Raw genomic sequence first — 21683 nt, 5'->3', positions numbered from 1 at the left:
GACCGTAAAGTGATAGAGGCGGTGGTGCGGTAAACCGTCTGTTTCGTGTCAAGAATTAGATAAATAAAACTCCAAATTACAGTTATGGGGAGCGAACGTAAAGCAAAAGAAGCCTACATTTTGGAAAGACGTCGCCGAAATCGGTGGCCCTGCGTGCGCCTCCCGTTGCTGTTGCAACCGGTACGATCCCATCTCGGTCTTCCAAGCAGATACAAGGGCGCTGAGGAATTCTCAGTGCGCAAAAGCAGTCTCCTGTTGGGAGGGAGGGAGGGAGCGCGCGCACGCTCAGAGTCGCAATTTGACGTCAGCGCGTGACTGCCGCTTCCTCCAGTCAATGCCCAGTGAGATCCCCTCCGACTCTGCTATACCTCACAGAAGGAGCAGGCGAAGCTAGAGCCCTTTGCGGGGGCCGCCGCTCTCCGAGGCGGTGGGTGTTAGCAGCCTTTGTAACGCCTTCAGAGAGCTGAGACTAGGCTGGAGGACGTCAACCGGGGTGCCTGGTCCCGGGACCTGTTGGCTGCGAGGGTGTAAGGACCAGGAAGGCTACGCAGAGGCCTGCAGTGGACAGTGAAGTGCGTGCCCCCAGCTGGCCTCCACCGGAGCCTCGGCGAGACTGGGCCATGTCGGACCAGACCACCAGCGTCTCCCTGCCACAGGTGCTGGATAGGTAAGCGTGGAGGGGCGGAACCAACAAACAGCTGTTTACTGTACTGCACTCCGTGGCAGTGTTTATGACAATGAGTCACACACGTATTAAGTCCGACTCCCTTCTTAATAAGCAATCGATACAATGCGGAACCCTCCATAAGTTTCCAGTTGCATTTATGCAGAATCTCTTTATATGTATCTTGGAGGTGTGCAAGGTCCTTCACAGGGAGACGAAAAGTACGAGCCGTCAAAAGAAACGAAATGTAAACAAAAGCAATCCTCTTTTAAAAGCGCTGTTAGAATAAAATAGTTTGTTACTTGAACTCATATTTCACTTTAATACAGTAGATTATGTAACTCAATTAAATCTGTTTAAAGTAGTAGTTTTTAAACATGTTTTTACCTACACCGGTACCACTCCATTGTATTGTAATATGATTTATAGTGTGCTTTCTTACACCGCCCACTGACTAGTAATTAGTAAATGGGGTCCGGCAGGCCAACATATTTTTTGCAGAACAGAAACGAGAGCCCGCGTAGACCCCTACACTTACTTGATTTTCGATTTTTATAATGGCATTGTCACAGGCTATTCATGGTAAAAGATGTTGAACTGGAAAGACCGCAGTAGTCGGAGGATGCAGGCACTCCCTGCCCATGTAAGCACTGTGGGAGTTGATTCTCCCACCATATAGTCAAATAAAAACATTTGTAAACCGATTTCTTAGATAAAGATTTTCAATGCCCTGATAACTATTGGTACTCTGCATGAAATATTCTTTCCTCTGCCTTATTACATTCAGGGATCACATTCAGGGATCACAGAAGAATGTGTGGTGGCCACATGAACTGGGGCTCTGCTCGTTCCTCTTAACACAGTGAGAAACCGGGGTGTCAAATTGGATTCCGACCTTTCTTTTTTACATTGATCTGGGCAGTTGCTGCTACCTGTTTTTAGGTCTCATATAGGCAGTGCTTGCACCATCTCTTTGAGACATGCTGTATTCAGGATATGTGCATAAAGCTCTGCCTTCTTCCTGCTCATCTGTTTAATTGGCGCCTGTCCTCTGTAAATGGTGGCTTATTATTGGTAATTAGGTTTTTTAGTTCCTCCTTCTACCGCCTTGTCTCTTCTTGTAACCTCCCATGAGCACAACCCCTGTTACATGTGTTGTTACGCCCGTAGATTTAATTACAGCCTCAAGGCACTATTTTCTTAAAGGCCTAAAGGTGCCCAGGGTTTATGGATTCCCCTGGTGGGACTGAGAAATTAGCCAAAATATAGCTACATTTGGGGGGTGGGGGGGGGGGGGGGGTAATGGGAAATAAGTGCTGCAGGACAAAGCTCCTGTTTTATTTCCGGCAAATGGCATCAAAGAAGAGTGAGCGGTGCTAAAGTCAACATTTCACCAGCTTTCAGAACAGGCAGAATTAAATCGGCCACATTTTTAGGTCTCACCTGGCGTTAGCAGTGCGCATGTGTAGCTCTCGCCATGCAAGGTCTTCTTGGAATCAATACATTTCCAAAAGTAGTATCTCTGACGTCCGGCTGGAGAACTAGTAGTGGTTTGTGCTGCCCGTCATGTGGTGCCCCCAATGAAAATATTGCACACTTCCTGTTTATTTGTGAGTCCTATGCAATCCCAAGAAAATCATGGTTGGCTCCAGTTTGTAGGAATCTTGGTGTCCGAAGTGGTGTGGAGGGGTTGAGAATTATCTGTTCCTCCACTGAAATGTCCATTGTAGTTGGAACAGCTAAATACCTGGGGTGGGCATGGTCCATAAGGAGGCGGGCTCTACTCCCCAATGTGTTTTGAATTCCATATTTTCAACTAAACCTTGCAAAATATCTACTGGGTGTTGTAAATGAATTTTAACACCACAAAATGCGGACAATATGTATGGTATGAGTCTTAATTTGTCTAAACTTTGGGAATGGTCCGTAACGCGGGGGTCCCAATATCTCAACGTGCATTTAGTATTCGCATAGTATGAAAAAGCTTATTTTATTCCAATTGGTAAAAATTTTAATGTTTTGGTATTATGTATTTTCAATTATAAATTGTTGTAATAGAATGCTTGATGTTTTAAAATGTATGAATTTATATGCCAGTGCTTTTATGAGTGTATAACTCGAATAAAGCTTTTTCACACACGCTCACAGTATCTCTGCTCCGCCTCCAGTTTTCATACGGTGCGCGTCGTTCGGCGTCATGGATTATGCAATACACAGTGTAATGATTGCACCAGAGGCATTTTAATCCCTCCTGGTTGCCATCCTGTCCGCTTTTGGCCCCGCCGACTGGGATTGGATCTTTTACTTGCGGCTGTAGACAGTGTCTCTTAATTAGCCGCTAAGCACTTGTTTTTGGTATTACCGCGTTTATCTTCAACAATGGTTTTTTTAGTGGTAGGTTTTTTATTAACTGTACAATTAATTAAAATCTTTACAGTAAAAGAGAAAGTACAAAGATCGATAATTCTAAAAAAACTTATTTCATGTTTAAAAAAAGAGTAGAGGAGTGTACCTATGCTGATTAGGATAATGGTATATAAGGAGAGAACAATATGGGTAGTGAGTAATACAACTACCACAGTCTTAGTCTCATTGATTTGGAGTTCCAAGCATTTGTATTGGTTCGGATAAGACTTTACGTTATTGGTTACAAGGGAGAGCAGGTGGCTTTTTCGGTGAAACAACGGGTCTGGTTCAGTTCAGCTCGTGTCAGTTCTTGTTGTGGTGAGTATCCTGGATGAAGAGATACTCTTGTTATGAGTTTGTAGTGCTAAACTAATTTGTTTACATTTTGCTTGTGCATGTCTGTTACGTTGGTAGTGCTGGGACGCATCCTGTTGGGCAGATGAGTTGCTTAAGAAGTGTCCCACAGGCCCGTTGCTGATCCTCTCCGCCTCGTAAGCATTTCAGTGCGCTCTGGGGCTTGTAGTTCTCTGTCCCCTGCCCCTCATGTTGCTTTGCCCTCCCCCCGCTTGTTGCAGTCAGCCATCTACAGAGATTTAGAACTGCAGAAACTGGCAAGATACAGACTTCAGTGGCACAGCAGAATACTCTACCATGACTGTGCAGCATGTTATTATTATTATTATTACATTTCTTATATAGCGCCAGAATCGACCCCCGAAGGGGTATCTCCGCGCTTGCCTTGGGAACCCGTCCTGGTTTTTCCCTGTGAGATAGCCCCTACAGGGCATCCCCAAGGTGAAAGCCAGGCATCCCGCCGCGGGGGGGCCGTTGTGGAGATTAAGCAAGCTTAATGCCCAGAGTTACAGAGTGTGAACCCATGATTAGGTCAGGCACCGAAGCGAGAATTTATCGAGTCCGTGGACATTTGAGCTCAACACCCTGCCGCATCGGGAATCGAACCCTGGTCCCTGGTCTGACCTCTGCTTCAGGGTCTGCCTGCTCTAACCAGTGAGCCACACTTCTATGTTGATCATACAGGCAAGGGAGGGTGTGAGGGTAAACGTATACGACATGGAATACACCACCTTTTGGGCTTCTGGCATTTGAATAATGGAACTATTGATTGCCAATTAAATGGTACGCATTTATAGTGCAATATACCTCGGCTGCAGGTTATAAGTCCCACAGAGGGGCACGATTGACTCTTCTGAACAGAGAGGTCGTGGCCGCTAAGTGACGTTTTCCTCTGCCTAACTGTTACTTTCCAACCCTACTGATTTAGAGGTCAAGTGTTTTTTTTTCACCCAGACTACAGCCTACAGATTTCCTAGTCTTCCCACTGCTTTTGGGAGAAGGTAAACCAGCTGTCGGAACAAGAAGGGATTGAAAATAGGGGTCTGCAAAGCCTTGTGGTGGTCTGCTATGTATGTCTCGCCGCTGCAGTTACTGACTGCCATGCAATCAGTGCACCATGCAGATATGTATGCTGATGAACAGATGTCTCATGGAGGTTAAAGCTCCAAAGATCAGTTACTTATCACCCAGTAAGCATTTCCTTCGATGTTGTCCTGTGTCAGACACCACATGGTTATTTTCTCTGACGTAAGACCCCTATTTGTAATTTCCTGTGAAGTCATCACGGGGCCATCAGTCCAGTGATGTCATTTCCAATGACGTCTTCATCATATTAGTCAGTGGATTTAAAACTTGTAAACCAGCTAAATTATTCTTTTTATTTTTTTATTTTTCAAAAAAGACCTTTATTCGTACCAAAGTGGAGACACAGCCAGAGCGCCTACAACCCTGGGGCCGGCGGCGGGCATCCATCGTTTAGCAAATCCCTTCAATATTTACACAGCCCATCAGCCGACAACCCTGAGGTCCGGCGGCGTTGCGAACACAGATGTACATAATCCAAGCTACGTCATTGAAGAATGGTAATTGCGGGCATTGTCTTTGGAGTACAGAATTAAATTGCACATATGTTGGAACGCTATAATCTACCCTAGCAAGGTAGCTCAACTTGGCAAAAAATACCTTACAAATAATGCCAGAATTTGATGTAACATAACCCAACATCCCCCCCCCCCCCAGTTCATGCACACAGCGCCACGCCCAGGCCATACACTATAGAAAACTGTTTTAGAAGGGCCTTGTATACCTGCGCGCAAGTGTACTCCAAGTACCGTAATGTCACACACTTCACTAGCATCCTCCACTCGTGACTGGATTCCTTCCAAATACTCCACTGATCTCATCAGTAGTTAAGGTGGGGGGGGCCGTATCCGCTGTGCAGGTCACCACTCAAACACATTTGCTTATAGGTCACCACTCAAACACACTTGCTTATCCCTTCCGGATTCATGATGGTGCCCATTTCTGGTATGTGGTGACACCTCATCAGTGTCTATTCTGCCGTTCCCACCACGGGATTCATTTGGGTCGCCTCAGTGTCTTCTTCCGAGTCAGTTTTCCCCCCTCGAGTGGCATCGCTTAAGTAAGTTTGATACAATCCCCAGAATTTTTTTGGGCGACTTGTGGGGGGTAAGAGCTCACTATAATGTTCAGTTTGAGTACAACAATAAATCATGTCCCGAGCCCAACGGGCAACAGTGGGGAGCGGGCCTCTCATCCAACAGAGAGCTACCACTCTTTGTGCCATTAACATGCCCATGTCTGCTAATCGCCGGATTGCAACTGGAAGTCTCAGAGAGTGTCCAATGAGGGCCAGTGCCAGGTCCGGAGCCAGCTCCACATCCAGGATCCTACTCATCTCGGTAAAAATCTCTTCCAAATATATCCGCACCCCGGGCAGCTCCAGGCTAAGTGCAGAAAATCAGCTAATGGTGCGCGGCACCTCTTGCAAGCCGCAGTGGGCCGTAAACCAAATCTGTGCAGTCTCTCAATGGTATAATATACCCTTTGGAGGAATTTGAAATGTATTAATCTGTGTCTCCCATTTAAGGAGATCCTTTTAGTGTTGACACAGTAGTATTGCCACATAGCGTCGTCTATAGTGATTTTTAAATCCCTCTGCCAATCCATTCTAGCCTTGACAAACAGATGCTCCTCCTGTACCAATGCTTTCTTATACAAATCTTTTACTAATTTACGAGGAGACTCCGTTTTGATGATATATGTAATCTTCGGAACCTCCGGTGGTTCCTCCAGGTCAGGACCCAGCAAGTCTAGAAAAGCACTGCACACTCTATGATACTGGAATCGATGCAGCAGTGTGCGGACATCTCCTTCACCTGTCAATTGCTCCCAAGTTTTAACCGTGCCATCACTGAAAAAATCACCAGCGAGGTGGATGCTGAGTTGTTTCATAGCCCAGACCACTCCCCCCTCGCGGATAGGGGGTAGCCACACCGTCCATTCCACGGGCATGTGCGGTGAGTACAGCCACACCATCCCCTGCCGAGACAGTAGCCTGTGCCACGCGTGGTTAGTGGATGTGATGGAGTCAAGTATCCCAGTTCTGCAGTCCAGTGGCTGGAATATCGTGACCGGGAGGGCAAGTGGCTTCGCAAACAGTCTTTCCATGATTACATGCGGGATGCGCTGATGGCCATGCACCCACGTGTGTAGATGCGACGCCTGCGCCACCCTATAGTAAAGTTCTAAGTTAGGAGCACCGAGGCCCCCCTTGGCGTATGGAAGTGTAACGGTCGTCCACTTTACTCTGGGCTGCTTGCCCGCCCAGGCAAGATGAACCATCAGCTGTGTCAATCGTTGGAAAAAAGACTTGGATAGCACAATCGGGATGGCGCTGAAGAGGAACAAAAGTCTCGGCAAAACAACCATTTTCATTATGGCAATGCGCCCCAGCAGAGAAAGAGGAATCTTGCTCCAGGCGGCTACGTCGTCTTCCAGTTTGCTCACCACTACCCCGTAATTCTCCCTAAGCAGGAGCTCTGGATCAGTGTGTAGGCAAACCCCCAAATATCTTACAGGGTCCTCGGTCCATTGAAGAGGGTAGTCCATGTCAAATTTGTGAGTAACCGGCGTTAAGGGGAAGGCCAATGACTTAGGCCAGTTTACCTTTAGGCCCGAAAGGGCACCAAAGTGGACTACCTCTCTGAGCATCGGTGAAAGGTTGTTTTCGGGGTCATGTACATATAGCAGAGTGTCGTCCGCATACATGGAGACGACTATATTGTATGTGGGGAAGCGGATACCCTCGTTGCCGTGGTATTCTCTCAGAGCGCACGCCAGTGGCTCTGCCGCCAGAGCGTTTAACAATGGGGAGAGAGGGCAGCCCTGCCTAGTGCCTCTGCAAATAGCGAAGGAATCAGTCACCAGGTGGCCGAATAGCACCCTGGCCGAGGGCTTGTTGTAAAGAGCTCCTATCATTTGGAGAAACGGCTCGCCCAGACCCATCCGCTGTAAAACCTGTCTCAGGAATAGCCATTCAATGGAGTCGAATGCCTTCTCCATGTCAAGGAACACGGCGATGGCCTTCGTGTTCTGTTTGACATGCTGCATTGTGCCCAAAACCGTACGGATATTGTATGTTAAGTTCCGGCTGGGAATGAAGCCTGCCTGTTCTGGAGCAACCAGGCTGGGGGCCAACAGCACCAGGCGAGTTGCCAGCACCTTAGCGTAGAGTTTAGTGTCTACATAAAACAAAGATAACGGCCTATATGAACTACTCGTCATGCGCCTTTCCCGGTGTCAGTACTGTGACTAGCAATGCTTCCCTCATGGACTGAGGCATGCTACCCTCCACGCATCTATCATCAAGGAGTGCGGACAGGTGGGGGAGAAGTTGCTCCCGAAAAGCTTTGTAGAATTCCACTGTTAGGCCATCCACTCCCGGGGCACTGCCAGTGCGCATGGATGCTAGGGCCGCTGTTATTTCCTCTTTACCTATGGGGAGCATTAGGAATTCTCTGTGAGTGTTAGAAAGCAGAGGCAGGTCTATATGTTCCAGATATTCCTTGATTTTGTCCGTGTGACCACTACTCTTTGAAGCATAAAGGTCAGAGTAATGGCTCCGGAAGGTGTTTGCTATCTCTAGTTCGTCCGTGGTGGTCCGATCGTTAGAAGATTTCAGCTCCGTTACTTGCGACCTCCCTCTTCTGCCCTTCAGCAAACTAGCAAGAACAGAACCAGGCCTCTCACCATAGGAGCGCGCAGTTGCATATTTACCCATATGCTTGACCTCCCTTTCTGCCTCCTCATGGTATTCTGTCAGAAGGGACTTTATTTCATCCGCGACGGTTGTGCTGGGGTTCCTCAGTTGTCGCCCCTCTAGTGTCTGTAGTCGCCTCTCTAACTCTGAAAACCTCTGTCTGATGGACTTTAGCACACTAGAGTGCTTAGACATGGCTACTCCTCTGATATATACCTCAAAGACTTCTCAGACCGTCTGAAAACTGTCCACCGATCCCACATTGGTCTCAAAGAAGACCTCTATAGACTCCGCTAGTTCACTCCTGAACACCGGGTCTAGGAGCGAGAATGGCGGGAAGCGCCACGTAAAGGGGTGAATCGCTTTCTTTGGGGTTTCTAGCACCAGCAAAAGTGGTGAGTGATCCGAAAGTGTGCGCTGCAGTACTTTGCATTCCCTAACACGGCTCATCACGGTGGAGGTAGTTAGCCAATAATCAATCCTAGTGTGAATATCATAGTAGGCCGAATAGTGGGTGTATCCCCCCTGCGTCCGATGTCTGTACCTCAATACGTCTTCCATGTCTAAGCTTATGAGCAGTGTGCTTAACAGTTGTGCCGCAGCCTACGGCTTGCGATGCGGGCCTGCGGATCTGTCCAGATCTGGGTTCAGTACTAGGTTAAGGTCACCACCCCAAAGGATTTGTGCAGTATTGTGGGCACCGATAATATCTGCTAAAGATTGGAAGAATTCTGGGGAGTCATAGTTCGGACCGTAGACGTTGACCACAATAAAGTCCACGCCAAGGCCTTTTCAGCACGCAACCACATAGCGGCCCTCTGCATCAACACGTAGGAAGGTTAAAGTGAGCTTGGATTTTGGGTTCACCCAGATAAGGACCCCTCTGGCGTGAGTCGTAAAACCCGCAGCTATAGTGTTACCCTCCATGCACCTGCTGTGTAGCATCCTGCTCGTGAGTGGTAGATGCGTCTCCCGTAGGAGAGCTATATCCACGTGAAGACGATTTAAGTAGTTCATCACTTTCCGCAGCTTGCGGAAGTCGTTCAGCCCTCTCACATTCCACGTCAGAGCTTTAAGCGTCAAAGGGGAGGAATGGTCCCCAGTGTTAAATGCGCTCAGTGGCGGCACAGGTGTTGCAGTGTATGATTGTGCAGTGTTCGTGTAAGTTCAGCATGACAAGTGTATGGAATCTGTGTGCAAGAACCACTCCCCTTCCCCCCCCCCCCATGCTACTCAAAATGACAAACATGTCTCCCCCCCCCCCCCCCCCCCACCCACAGCAGACCCCCCCCCCCCCCCCCACTGGGCCGTGCAGAACCCCCTCCCCCCCCCCTCCCAATCCGCAACTCTAACAAAGTAGACTCCATAGAGACAAATCAGGTGGTATGCACGCGGGGGCCAAGGTTGCCTGGGTGCCAACTAGGTGTGCGAGCGCGCACTACTCTAGGACCTACCTTGCCCCCACCCGCAGTCATCTATAGTGAGCATCAATGAGGCTACTTCGACCCCCAGTAGGACTGTGCAGGTCTTCAGGACATGGAAATGGACTTTAAAAGGGCCAGATACCACCGCATCTGAAGAATGTTGACCCTCCCCCCTCTCTGTGTTCCGGCTAAGCTCCTGCAGAGTTATATGGAAGCGGCCAACAGGAAACATCAAGTCTGTGTAAAGTCTGGCCCTCAGCGCAGTTAAATGTGAAATAGACCACTGTAGGGCAGGAAGGCCGCAAGCTAGACAGCAGTCCCCTCTGCGACCCGCAGCATCCAAACCTTACCAAGTCAATCAGTCATCCGGCAGTGGACAGTTACTTACGCTCCTCCCAGCAGCTCGCCACCTTCCGCTTCCTCCGCAGGAATGTTCGACTCCTTGCTTTTCTCTTTGGACCAGTTCTTTAAGGCTTGCTTCAACGCTCTAGGGTCGGTGAACAGATGCGAGTGGCCTTGCCGATTGACACAGAGCTTTGCAGGATATAACATGGCATAGTAGAGTCCGAGGTCTCGCAGCTGGCGCTTGAACGGGGCGAAGTGTTTGCGGGCTTCCTGTACCTTGGCGGTAAAGTCAGGATAGAGTGAAATCTCCGAACCCTCATATTGCAAAGTTTTTCTTTCCCTAGCTTGCCTCAGGGCAGCGTCCTTGTCTCTGTAACTAAGCAGCTTGGCTATGATAGGGCGCGGTGGGGCACCCGGGCGCGGGCCCAAGAACCGATGGGCATGCTCCACTACAAACATCGGGGAGAAGGTGTCGGCCCCAAGCAGGGTGGTCAGCAGTTTCTCAATGAAGAGCTCCATATTGCCAGTTTGTGTCATTTCCGGTAGGCCCGTTATTCGGAGGTTACAGCGTCGGGAGCGGGCTTCCAAATCCTCCGTTTTATCCTGCAGCGTCTGCATCATCTTGTCTAATCTCTTATGGTCAGTGTTCAACTCCGTCTGCGCCTCTTCTGCTTCAGTTAGCTTTCCCTCAGACATGTCTAGGCGCTCTGCGTGCTTATCAATGCGCTCCGCCATTCTGTAGGTGAGGGCGTCCAGATTCGGCCCCAGTGACGACATGCTACTTTGAAGGCCTTTCTCCATTGCTAAGAGCATGTTCTTGATCTCTGCGCCCCCTGCTGCGTCCTCATCCTCCTGCTCAGCGTTTTTATCCGTGCTCGTTGCACTCTGAGACCTGGAGCACCGGTGCTCTAAGGTGAGCTTGCTTTGCGTCTTGTCGCCCTTGCCCATTTCGCTGCGTGGCTATACACACTCCAGGCACTTCGGCGCAAATAGTGCTTCTCCAGGTCCTGGTCAGGCTCTTCACCGAAGCTCAGCCAGGGTCGCCAACTGCACTCAATTGTATATCTCGCCAAGTGGAAGCACCCCGTCGCAGTCCTAGTGCCTCGCAGACCCCCGCGACAGGGCCCGCGATCAGGGGCGATAGATTGGGAGCAGCCCTGTCCCCCCCCCCTCCCCCAGTCCACTCAGGTCGCTATCAGAACTGGCTCCTGAGGTGGCTGTCTCGCCCAAAGGATCTTAAATGAGGCGCCGGGTAGGGCGGACACCCCAAGCATGAAACAGGAGGCCCCTGGAGCGCCACGTGCCACTCTATCTCTGTTGTGGATGCCCCCACCAGACCCACACTCACTGTTGCATCGGATCCACAAGGACAAACAGAACCGCACCACGAGTGGCACAGCAATGATGTGGGGCGATATCTAGGACCAATGGTGCCGAATGGTCTCGTGGGGGCCTGCAGACTCGTTGTCTACCGAGGCCCAGGAGCTCGATCAGAGGCAGTCTGACTCCCGCAGTTAGGGCCAATAGTCCCTCCCCGTGTAGCAGGGGGCCTGTCGCACTTTATCTCGTTGATACATGGGAGGTCACCTATCCTATCCCCAGCGCCTCCGGTGGTAATCGGTCTCCACGAAGCACTGCGTTGTCATGTGTGTTTCTCCCGACTCGCGGTCAGGCCCCAGCTACTTCTCTGAGCTTGGGGGGAGTCTGGGGAGACAGCTGCAGCGACCACTACCACTCTGGTGATGCGGGGGTCGGGCGCCCGGGCGTCCTCACTCTCCGGCACTCTGCTGTGTTCAGTAGGTTGGGCCCCGGTCAGTTCTCTGGCCGTCGCCGCACGCACTGTGACGTCGCACAGGCAGTGCAAGCACACGAGGCCGCTGCTTCTGGGCCCTCCGCCTCGCCCCTATGCAGTTTCAGGGGGATTTCCGTTCATGGCCCCAAACAGCTGGATGGATGGATCGCGTGGTAGCCAGTTTCCTCACCTCCACTGGGGTCCGGGTGAGGGCCTTGGTTCGCCTCAAGGATACTGGATAATTGCAAGATTGTTTAATAGTGGGCAGGAGCTATGGGACTATGCGGCCATCTTCGCCGCCGGCAAGCTCCGCTCCTTTCGCTAAATTATTCTTGCCACACGACGGTAGCAAGTGTGCGAATATGGGACTGAGAGCTGTCGGAGAGCAACCACTGACTGGCAGGGCTTAGTTTCATGCCTTCCATCACAGAGCACACTGACAACGGAGTCCATAATTCAGCGGTGGCACCCATGCATTATCCACAGGCAGCATATACAGGGGGCAGCTAAGTATATGGAATTAATGAAAGGGTTTATATACAGGAGAACAGGGGAAATGTGAAGACAAGGGGGATAATGTGGGGGGAGAGAAGAGACGGAATAGAGAGACTGAAAGGGGAGTTGAGGCAAAAGAGGAGGGGAGGTCCCCTTCCACAGCTTGGCTATGTCATGTTTGGCAATGGTAAGAGCCAGAAAGAGTAGATATTGTTTTATATATTTGTTACCCCCTATCTCGTCCGTACTATGTAAGAGGAAAAGTCTCAGATCCAACTGGAGCTCCCATGAAAGCATGTTACTAAGGCAAGAGGCCACCCTTCTCCAGAACGGCTGCAACACAGAACAGCTCCAATACAGAACAGCTCCAGACTGTATGTAAGAACGCACCCTCTTTCCTCTCGCATCTCAAACAGGTAGGAGACTGAATTACCCCCATTTTAAGGCGGTAAGATGTAGATACCAGGGCACCATCCTCTGTCAACTCTGGAATATCATCCTGCCATGCTCTCCTAGTTTTATCAAGTGTTGTACGTGTGTGTGTGTCGTCAGTGTTTGATATATTTGCCTGATTTTATGGAGCCCCAGGTCACCCATCAGTAGGCGGCCCTTAAGTGGATGAAATTCCGATAGGGTTTCAAGAGCACGAATCTGGGGTCCCAGTGCGTGACGTAGTTGGAGATATTTATAGAACTGCGTCTTGTGTAAGTGAAATTCCTCTTGCAGCTGTTGAAAGGATTTCAACGTGGTGCCTTGCATCACATCTCCCAACGTAGATATTCCCACCAAGTTCCATTGACCAAAACCCAGCAGGACTGTCGCAGGTCGTAAGTATGTAAGTTGCCACAGAGGAGTTGTCTGGGTCAAGGTCCTGCTCCACCTCATCTGCCTCACCTTGTACCCCCATAGCTGAATCACAGTTCTACTTGCAGGGGTAGTATGTTGAGGTTCCTAGAGCTATATAGGTAATGGAGCAGAGGAACCCCTTCCATTGCCACATGCTCTAGCGCAAAAGCGGGGTCAGTTGGGGAGCTATACCACTAATTATATATGATTAGCAGGTGAGATGCAGCGTAGTATGCATATACGTCTGCTGCTGCGATCCCCGCTTAGTACGTGGATTGTCCGCATGTATGTAATGCCACCCGGATCGCCCCCCGTTCCATAGGAATTTGTGTATGGTATTGACTTGCGCAAACCAGGACCTGGGTATGTTATAGGGAGAGCTTTGTAGTTGGTATAGAATTCTTGGCAGGAACACCATCTTAAAAATGGCGGACCGCCCATACAGAGATAGTGGAAAGGAGGACCAAATTGCTGTTTGGTTGTTTAAACTTGTAATTAGCGGGTCAATAATATTTGCCCAAGAAGCCTTTTGGACAGGGCGACATGAATATGCCCAGATATTTAAAACCCCTAGTCACGTGTGATAGTTGCATTGCCTAGGTGCCTCTCCCCTCATTACCACATACTGGAAAGAGCACGGATTTAGAAATTTCCTATTATTTGAACTTACAACCTCCTTCCAGTTAGTGTTGGAAATTGGTGTGAAACCCATGGTGGTTACCCGAAACCTATACATTTCCGAAAACTAGATAAAAATCTGAATTCAGCAAGGGGTCATTTATGTAGATCCTTCAAGGCTTTCCCATAAAAAGTAACAGTTGAAATAAAATTGAAATTAGTTTTAAAAAACAGCCATTTGTGTCTACTTTTTCATCTGTTACTTCTTACTATGGCAGATTTTTTGAAGTAATATACCGTTAAGTTCGCTGGACCCTTCTGGTTCCAGAGAAATTTAGGGCTTGTAGGTTCACCAAGAACCTGCGGTACCAGAGCCAATAACTGAGTTACACTGTACTATGTTTTTTCATTGTGTACCTACTATAAAGCAAGTCATGTGGTAAATTAAAAAGAATGGGAAAAGGGTATGTAGTAAAACTCTGTATTTCTGAAATGTATACCAGATATTGCATGTAGGAGCAGTGGTTGTTTGTACATCTCCGAATATATTGTTACCCATACTGGCATGTGTTTCAGAGGGCATTTTGTAACGTATCTTTTGTGTTACACACTTGCTTACATTTGAAAGGCACAAATGTGGAGATATTCAATTGATAAGAACAAATGTTCTGTCATTCTGCTCTTCCACGTCTTCTGATAAAAATGGTACCCCACTTGTGTGGCTGGGCATTGTGCCTGTGACACAAAACACCCCAAATTGTGACCTCGGAGACCTCATATTTCACCCAGCAGAATGCATGTTTTTCTAGAAGGTGGCTAACTGTGGATTTTGGGTCCCAGCTCAGCCAGCACCTAGGGAAACCTACCAAACCAGCACATTTTTGAAAATTAGACACTTGGAGGAGTTCAGGGTGGGGTGACTTAAGTTGCGTCTCCAGATTTTTTTTTTTAACCCAGAATCCCATGCACAGGGGTGTGGAATTTTATTAAAATATCTACTAGTCCATGGGGCAGGTTGCTTCATAAATCTACTTGTCCTGTAACAAAATCCACTTGCCCCTTTGGTGTCATGTTGTGCGGCGACAAGTTATGGCAGCAATCTCATTATATAAGAGCTCTTATATAGCCTCTCTGATTTATGCCGGGGCTCATACCATAGTAGTGTTTGAATACTATCGATCCCTTTATGTTTCTACGTTTCCCCAGATCTACATACTGGGACTGAAAGTAGTGGTAAACAATAGTTCCAGGGTTGGAATGTCCTTTTGAGTCTGAGCAAACCTACTAACTTGCATGTTTTAAGGTTTTCAACAACTCTTCTCTAATTTTTTCCAATACTGAGAAATGGTGGAAATATACTCCTGACAATGGCAGACGTAAACCTTCTTCCAGAGTTGGGAAAAAAGTGGTTGGAGGGAAAATAAACTTGCAAAGACTCAGGTTTTCGCATGAGCAAATCTATACATGCATATTTGCTCATGCTAAAATGCAGTTCACAAATATTTTCTTGGAGTACTATTTCTTGCCCTACTTCTGTGAATTCGTGTGAATTCTTGAAAGCCATATAGTTGCCCTTAAAGCAAGGACATATACCAAGGGTGCACTTTGGAGACTTTATTTAATAATTGGGCCCCTAATTTGGTCTCGCGTTAACCATGACCTTTTGTGTTTATTAAAATTCTCTCTCTCTATCGGCTGGCTTCACAGTGAGTAACAGCATTCTGCTCTTTCACAAGGAGAATATTGGCACACAAAGTAGTTTTATTCAGTGCCAGTAACTAATGTGGCAGTGTGTGCTTTTTTGAGACCAAAAACAATTTTTGCATTTGCCAATGTTTGTTATATTGGTGAGGGTCATTCGCTCTCACATCAATAAGGTTTTACAAAAACCATGGCAAAACAATTTGCGCATTGCCAAAACTAAAAATCTGATCACTTTTTCAGACCTAGTGGCTTTGCCAGTGCTTGTTTATTTTTGTTTGCCAAAATCTTATTGAAACTGGTTACACTGATTTTCTAATATGAATATTTTGGGGCAGTACTAGCATGCATCAACACATTTTACTAAATGATGCTGCAAAGAAATGGTACCTGAAATTTTACAGTAGTTTAGCAAACAAATGTTTTTCCTACATTCAATTTTTAGGAACATTTTATACTGAAAGCAAAGAATCATTAATCTTGCTTCGTCAAATATTTGCATCTAATCAGAGCGCATTCTGGGAGCATTATGCATAGCCTCATATTGCTAAACTTTTAAACCGTGTGTCCACAATTTTATACTGGAACTAGTGTCAGTAGTGCACTGTCAATAGTGCAGTTAGAACTTACATTTACTGAGAGCGCTCAGCCTAATAATAAAGGCTGTCAATTATTGAACCATAAATACAAGTTTGAACAGCATTAACATATGCACACAAATATTAACTTAACTGCATGCAGTGGCCTTCCCTGATCCTTAATGTGGCACTGCAAACTGGCAGCCGAAGGATTTGTGTTGCATGGGGTTGGGCCTGCTTGTCCCAAGGACAAAATGCACATTAAAACTTGTTGCCCTTGACCCCAAACAATATGTCCTGGGCGTCGAGCTATAGGAATTCCACATCCCTGCCATGCAGAGTGTAAACTTTGACTAAAAACACATTTTCCTTGCATTTCTGTGAGGAAAAGTCCTGGAATCTGCAGGCAACCACAAATTTCCTACCACCAAGTATTCCCCCAAGTCTCCAGAGAAAAATGGTGCCTCACTTCTGTGGGTAGGCCAAGTGGCTGTGACGTGAATGGGAGGTAAATGCAACGTAGACTGATCCCGTTTTTCAAACTGAAAAACAAGGTGTATTTTGCAGTGTGGGTAGCTGTGGATTTTGGGCTCCAGCTCAACTAGCACCTAGGGAAACCTACCAAACCAGCACATTTTAGAATACTAGACTCCAGGGGAGTTCAGGGTGGGATAACCTTGTGGCTCTCACCAGGGGTTTTTTTTAATTAGCCAGAATACCAGGCAAATTTCAAACTTTACCTAAATAAAACTAATTTTCCTTGCATTCCTGTGAGAAAAAGTCCTGGAAATGCAGGCAGTCACAAATGTCCTCCCACCAAGCGTTCCCCCAAGTCTCCTGAGAAAAGCGGTGTCTCTCTTGTGTGGGCAAGCCAAGCTCCCACGACAGGGAAAGGGCCCAACACGTATTGTGGAGACAACAAAATGATCTACCGCAAAACAACCTGGTTTTACAAGGGAGACACCTGCGTTTTTGGTCCCGCACTCAGAAGCCATCTAGGGAAACCTACTGAACCTAGGCATTTCTGAAAACTAGACACCTGGGGGAATCCACTGAGGTGTGGCTTCTTGTGTTGATTCCCCCAGTATTTTCTTGTCCAGAAGCCCCTGGAAACCTCAAACTTGGCTTTCTTCCATTCTGCCAGCTCCAAGATTTTAGTATTAGGGCAAGAAATAATTTATCCTGGCAAGATTTCCAGGATCGATCAATGCCTTTCTTTGAGTTCCTAATATATTTTTGTAGAGACGTGCTTATTCTTGGATCAATCTCCTGGGTTGCCGCCACCTTAGACAGTAGGGAGAGCCGCCACCTTAGACAGTAGGGAGAGGCAGGGGCACTCCGCCCTAAGGCAGGCTGTGACCTCCTTCTCTAGAGACTTGCTGTTGTGCCCTGCTACAAATTTTGAAATCCCCCGAGCAGTGGTGCAAGAGTTCCTCAGGGACCAGCATGTCCGAGGGATCCTCTGGGTCATTTGTCTGCTCTGCAGGGACTGGTTCCAAAGCGGGGCACCACGGCTGGAAAGATCCAGCCCTGTCTTTTGAATCGCCCGGGGAGTCATCCTCCTTTGCCTCCAGGCCTTGCGGGGAAGATAAATTGTCCATATCTGACGGGGCGTCGTTCGCGCACGAGTCTGGTTGAGCCAGGAACTACTTTTTGAGTCGCTCGAAGGCCCCCAAATCCATCCTAGAGTCGTACCTGAACATTAGGGGCACTGTTAATGGGAGGGGTGGGCACTAGTTTAGACTGGGGGTTCTGGTAGGCATAGGCCATCTTCATAATGCAGCATCGAAAGGGCCCATGGCAGCAGCCACAGTCTGGTGGGTGGAGGCACCTATTGCCTCACAAAACTCATTATGTAGAGGCAGGACCTGCAAGGATGATTCCTCTGTATAGTCCTATAACTAGGTATGGAACTGCAATGTCAAAGGAGCAATGATCCGGGAGAAAGAAGCACAACGCAGACCCCTGAAATAAAAAATGTACCAACCTCCACTAGGCTGCAAGTCTGGGCATTCTGAGGCTTATATTTTGGTAACTGAACAGTTAATATTTTGTCTGCGCTAAGCACATGAAGGAGCTTCTGCCCTAGTCTGGCTCACCCTACTATCAACGGTTGTCGGTAATGTCTAGGCCCTGCCCTTGACAGCCAGAAAGGGGAAAGGGAGTTAGAAAGCACAATATAGGCATGTGACAGGAGCGTGTATTTGAGAAAGTACGGACCACTTCACGCTGGCGTCAGGCTGTGCAATTTAAAAACTGACACATGAGACATGAGTGTCTGGGCTTCCAGGTGGCTTAAGCGGTATGGGAACCGCTGGGCGATACATGCCAGGTCTTACTGAAACCGATGACGGCGCTTCTTCACGGGCTAACGTGACGCTCACTCTTCTAGTGCACCCTCTAGTCCCCTCTGGTGCACACCGCACCAAATAGCTCGAAGCTTCACAGGGCACCGTAAGTGGAGCGAGACAGCGCTCCTGCGGTGCATTCCATGTCCAATTACTAGCAAACCAAAGAGGAACAAGCCTAGACATGTAAACAGTGCATCACCAGAAATAACTATATTTAGACACTAAATCGCTATACAAAATAGCAATAAGGAAAATGTGTACTGCTGGAAGGAAATGTGTACTGCTGGAAGCAGCAAAAGAAAGAGGAAGTTATCCAGGGGGATCCCACCTTTGTGGACATCCTAGACTGTTCATTGGTGGATTGTGGTTGACCTTCACCCTGTGCATCATGGCAAAGATAGTTTTTGGGTTGTTTAGTTGAAAACTGCTGTAGTAGTCCTGACATAGAATTTATGAATATTGTGAAAGAATGTAAATATAGGGTTGATAGTTTAAAGACCGTCTCTGAACCCACCTTGAATGGAGGGGAAAGGATGTTCTTTGGTGGTCCAATTATCCGGTCCCCTGAGAATCAATTTTGAAAAGATTTTAATGTTGATGTCTATTAGGCTGATTGGCCTATAAGATTTCAGGTCATTCTTCTGGCCTTTCTTGTGGATTGGGACTGTTATTATTTTAACCAGGGGGAGGGGCAACGGATCTTGCAAATGCCTGCCTACCAATCTTGGTCAGGGAGAAAGACCTCTGGAGGTATCATGTTTGGGCTGGGGGCATTCCCCTTTTTTACATTGACAATTGCTTCCCTCACTTTTTCTTTACTAAAGATATTAGACCCCAGTACAAGCCAATCCATTCCTGTTCTTCAGCTTCAAAATATTTGTTGTCTGCGGCTTCTGGTTTAGAACAAAAAATTGCAGAGAAGTAGGTTAGCCAGGCTTCTTCAGTAATATTTGATTTGAATGTTTTTTCCAGGTCCCTAGACCATCTCCTAATTCTAGCCAGAAGGCTTTTGTATCCTTTTTCATGGCAACTTTTTAAATTTCTAGCCACTTTGCATTCATGTTGTCGACCTTTTTCATCTTAATTAAGGCCTTCTTGCGGTATATTGCTGCCCTGATTTTGTCTCTTGGTGAGTTACTGTGAATCGGTGTCTGAAGCTCCATTGTCTTGATCTTATGATCCTCTGTCACTGGGGCTGGTATTAGTTTTAGTTGTCTTTTAAAAGTGAATCTTCTAGAAACAATTGGGGTAATCCAGGCAAGCACCTGGATACCCTCTCGGGTGATTAGTGCGCTATACAAATCAATATAACATGACGTGCATTCAATAGTTCGACATACTGAGACAGTTTTATTATTCTCCGTTTGGCTCTCCTAGATGGATAATTGAAGGGTGACTGCGTACGGTTCAGCTTTCCAACCTGTTACATTTGACTCCAGGTCACGGGGTTCCATCGTATCCTTACTTGCGCTCCATAATCCAGAAACTCTTCAGATTTTGGATTTCTCTTGGTTTGATGTGGCTGCTATGTTTGATTTCTAACTTTTATTGGTTGTGGTCACCCTCTAACCTCCACTGCACATGCATGTTTTCAAAACTGTCCCAATCTGTTGCCTTCAATAAGATGTAATCAATTACAGCTTGGGCCCTTCGAGTATTGTACGTTGGTACATTGTGGTTGTCATTTACATTGGAATTTCATGCTGATATTAGTTCCTCATTCGAGCAGAGTTGGGCCAGATGCTTACCTTTTGCATTTGCCTTTGGAAAAGCATGACTTGGAGTTGTGATCCCATATGCCTCTTATGAGTTCGATTATTGATTCATCATCAACTTCCCATTCGCCAATCTTGCATTTAAAGCGCCACATATTAAGATATGTCCATCAAGCTGACTTACTTCGGACACCTTTTCCTTTATGCATGCTAAAAGTTTTAGGAAACACACCATCTTTTTCTGCTGCATGTATGTGTTTGTTAACCTTTATGCAGTGTTAGAGTGATGTTATGATCTGGAGGTTGTCTATTTTTACAGTGGTATTTGTCAGTTAGCCTCTTGTATACCTTGTTTCTCATAGAGGTTCTCTCCTCCTGTGTATATTTAAATGTTGCCTAATTGGGCATGTTTTATTAGGAAAGCTACATCCGGTTAATAAGTTACGATATCACACCCGGGCAGGTATATTGGAACAGTTTCAACGGCATTTGCAAAAAGTGTATACAGCTGACCCGTCAGTCAGAACTGAGTCCTATACTCCATTTCTGGAGGGCCTCCAATTGAGGAAGCTATCTGAATAAGCCTGGTTAGATCTGGAAGCACAGATAATTGAAGAAGAGATAGTGAAGGCAATAGCAGACATACCCAAGGCTAAGGCTCTGGGGAGGTAATGGGCTACCAATTGAATATTACCAGGCAATTTCGGCAAAGTTAGTCCAACCACTACCACAGACACTTAATGAATCCTTTTAGAATGGGATATTGCCCCCAACAATGCGGAAGGGTGAAATTTGTATGATCCCTAAATCGGGCGGAGACAGTCAGGATCCGGTGGCCTACCGGTCACTGATGATGATAAATACTGACGTAAAACTTTAAGGTAAATTGACTGGCCAAAAGGCTGGGCCCGCACATGTGTTGTCTAGCTCACAAGGATCAGTGCAGCTTTATCCCGGGCCGTAGCGCATTCATGAACTTACCGCGCTTAGCACTTGTAATGCACAAAACACAGGCAGTCCCTAAGGAGATGATGCTGGTTTCCATTGATCTTGAAAAAGCATTCGATACGATGGATTGGGGATACCTGCCGGAGGTACTGAGACTAATGGGGGTCAGGCCACAATTCTGCAGGTGGGTTAGAATACTGTACACTGAACCTAGTGTCAGAGTGCAACTGGGCCAAACTAGATCTGTGCAGTGTTTACTGGGGTGAAGCACGCAGCAGGGGTGCCCCCTGTCTCCATTGCTTAGAGCCAGTGGCGGTATGGACCAGACGAGATCTAAGCTGCTGGGGAGTACAAATAGGGAATGGTACTCAACTCATCTCGCTGTATGCGGACGATGCACTGTTTTACGTTGCATCCCCCAGCATGAGGCGATTCCGAAACTCCTACAGTTGTTAGATTATTTATTTATTTATTTTTGTGTTTTATAGAGCGCAAACTTGACCCGTTGGGGTATCCGAGCGCTTTACAGAGTCCTAGAGTTGTACAAGAGGCAAGGAATCACAAAAGTATACCATAAAATGGGAGGGGGGTGCTGAGTACAGGAGGGATACAAAGTACAGTTGCTGAGGACAGGCCTCCGGTTTCTTGGTGGGGTGGAAGGTC

General features: G+C 47.4%; 2 protein-coding genes across 3 annotated transcripts in view; one reads left to right on the top strand and one right to left on the bottom strand.

Annotated features, from left to right (window-relative positions):
* The window catches only part of CPEB3 (cytoplasmic polyadenylation element binding protein 3), a 1233156-nt gene extending 1232900 nt beyond the window's left edge, over nucleotides 1–256 (bottom strand). The window contains exon 1 of the mRNA XM_086922496.1: nucleotides 118–256. The gene's annotated coding sequence lies outside the window, so the exon portion shown is untranslated. The remainder of the gene's footprint in view (nucleotides 1–117) is intronic.
* Nucleotides 217–21683, top strand: part of MARCHF5 (membrane associated ring-CH-type finger 5) — a 390101-nt gene continuing 368634 nt past the window's right edge. The window contains exon 1 of one of the 2 annotated variants that reach the window (XM_086922504.1): nucleotides 217–667. In XM_086922504.1, the coding sequence (XP_086778630.1) occupies nucleotides 621–667 (47 nt within the window). In that variant the 5' untranslated portion in view covers nucleotides 217–620. The remainder of the gene's footprint in view (nucleotides 668–21683) is intronic. The other variant, XR_015295957.1, reaches the window with a different exon arrangement.

This window comes from Lissotriton vulgaris, chromosome 5 (assembly GCF_964263255.1).
Source record: "Lissotriton vulgaris chromosome 5, aLisVul1.2, whole genome shotgun sequence".
Taxonomy (NCBI): Eukaryota; Metazoa; Chordata; class Amphibia; order Caudata; family Salamandridae; genus Lissotriton; species Lissotriton vulgaris.
Note: the sequence above shows the minus strand (reverse complement) of the source record. Positions and strands in the feature narration are given on the sequence as shown.